Source organism: Bison bison, unplaced genomic scaffold (genome assembly GCF_000754665.1).
Source record: "Bison bison bison isolate TAMUID 2011002044 unplaced genomic scaffold, Bison_UMD1.0 scf7180017848286, whole genome shotgun sequence".
Classification (NCBI taxonomy): domain Eukaryota; kingdom Metazoa; phylum Chordata; class Mammalia; order Artiodactyla; family Bovidae; genus Bison; species Bison bison.
The window spans coordinates 38,215-39,493 of NW_011478859.1; the positions used below are offsets into that span (position 1 = coordinate 38,215).

The 1,279-nt window shown below is 55.7% G+C and overlaps 1 protein-coding gene across 1 annotated transcript in view; it reads right to left on the reverse strand.

The window, feature by feature from the left end:
* Positions 1-943: 943 nt before the first annotated feature.
* Positions 944-1,279, reverse strand: part of LOC104992114 (ATP-binding cassette sub-family A member 3-like) — a 4,535-nt gene continuing 4,199 nt past the window's right edge. The window contains exon 5 of the mRNA XM_010844868.1: positions 944-1,027. Within this exon, the coding sequence (XP_010843170.1) occupies positions 944-1,027 (84 nt within the window). The remainder of the gene's footprint in view (positions 1,028-1,279) is intronic.

Consider the following 1,279-nt stretch of genomic DNA (forward strand, 5'->3'; position numbering starts at 1 on the left):
GGCCAGGATGCCCTGCAAGAGGGCTGCTGGGGGACACGCAGCCCGGCCCTGCTGGCCTCTTTCCTCCACTCGAAACCGGCAAACCCAGCCCGGCCGCGGCAGCCACGCACCTGCAGACAAGCTGCAGCCCACCTCTCGGATGTTTGCTGCCGGGCAATGTTCAGGGCTGCAACCACCCCTGTGTGTATTTTTTTTATAACACGTAACTAAATGAGAATGTTTTGAAGATCCTTAAGGAGAGTGACAGCTACTGGAAATTATTTTCAGCATTCATAAACTTCGAGAGACTAATAAAAATGCAAAGTTGAAACTGTACCAGATGAACCAAAACCAAATCTTTTCTAAGCCCATGAATTCTAATGGACTGTAAAAGGCTCAGAGATTCAAATCACAGGGATTTAGAAAGCTGTAAGAAATAAGGATGCACCCACCAAAAGGGAGCTGATGCCGAAGAAGACACTTCTGGAAAATGGTGTTGAGCCTACGAGCAGCCCTGGAGCCAGAGGCCCCTGGCTCACCCAGATCCACACCCTCCTCCACCAACCCTGCCTTCCTCTTTCCTCACCCTGGATGGAGGGTCTGTCGAGTGGCCATTTATCCAACCTGCTTTTGTACTTGTAGTTTAGGCTTCTTCCACAGCAGTGAGTTCTGTAAATTTACTGCAAATTGAGAAAAACGAGCTCTTGCTTTCGTGTTTTTTTTTTTTTTGGCCATGCCTTGCAGCATGTGGGATCTTGGCTCCCCGACCAGGGATCAAACCTGAGCCCCCCTGCATTGGGAGTGTGGAGTCTTAACCGCCGGACCACCAGGAAATCCCCCTGCTCTCATCTAGAACTTGATACAGGAGGCTTGTCTGGGGCTGGGTGGGTGCCAGGGCCGCGGGCCCATCTCGTGACTCACAGACCACGGTTGCCTTCTCTCCCAGCCTTTATTTTCCAGACAATCACTGCGCATTAGGTGCGCCCTCCACGGACAGCCGCTTGGCCCCAGGTGGTCCCCGACTGGCTTCCCAGCCCGTGGCGTCCCCCTTGAAGACGCCGGTGGGATGATGCCGGGTTCAGGGCTGGCTCTGTCCGGTGCAGCGTCCATGCTCTCTGGAGAGGAGCTCCCAGGACACGCAGCCGTGCTGGGAGCCAAGACCTCAGAGCCTAATCCAGCCACATGGCCCCTGGGGATGGTGACGGGCACCCCACTGTCCATACCCAGGCAGCCCATGAGCCGGCTGCCCCGGCCTGCTGGCCTCCCGCTTCACCAGGTGCGAACGTGGGGGTGTGGCTGG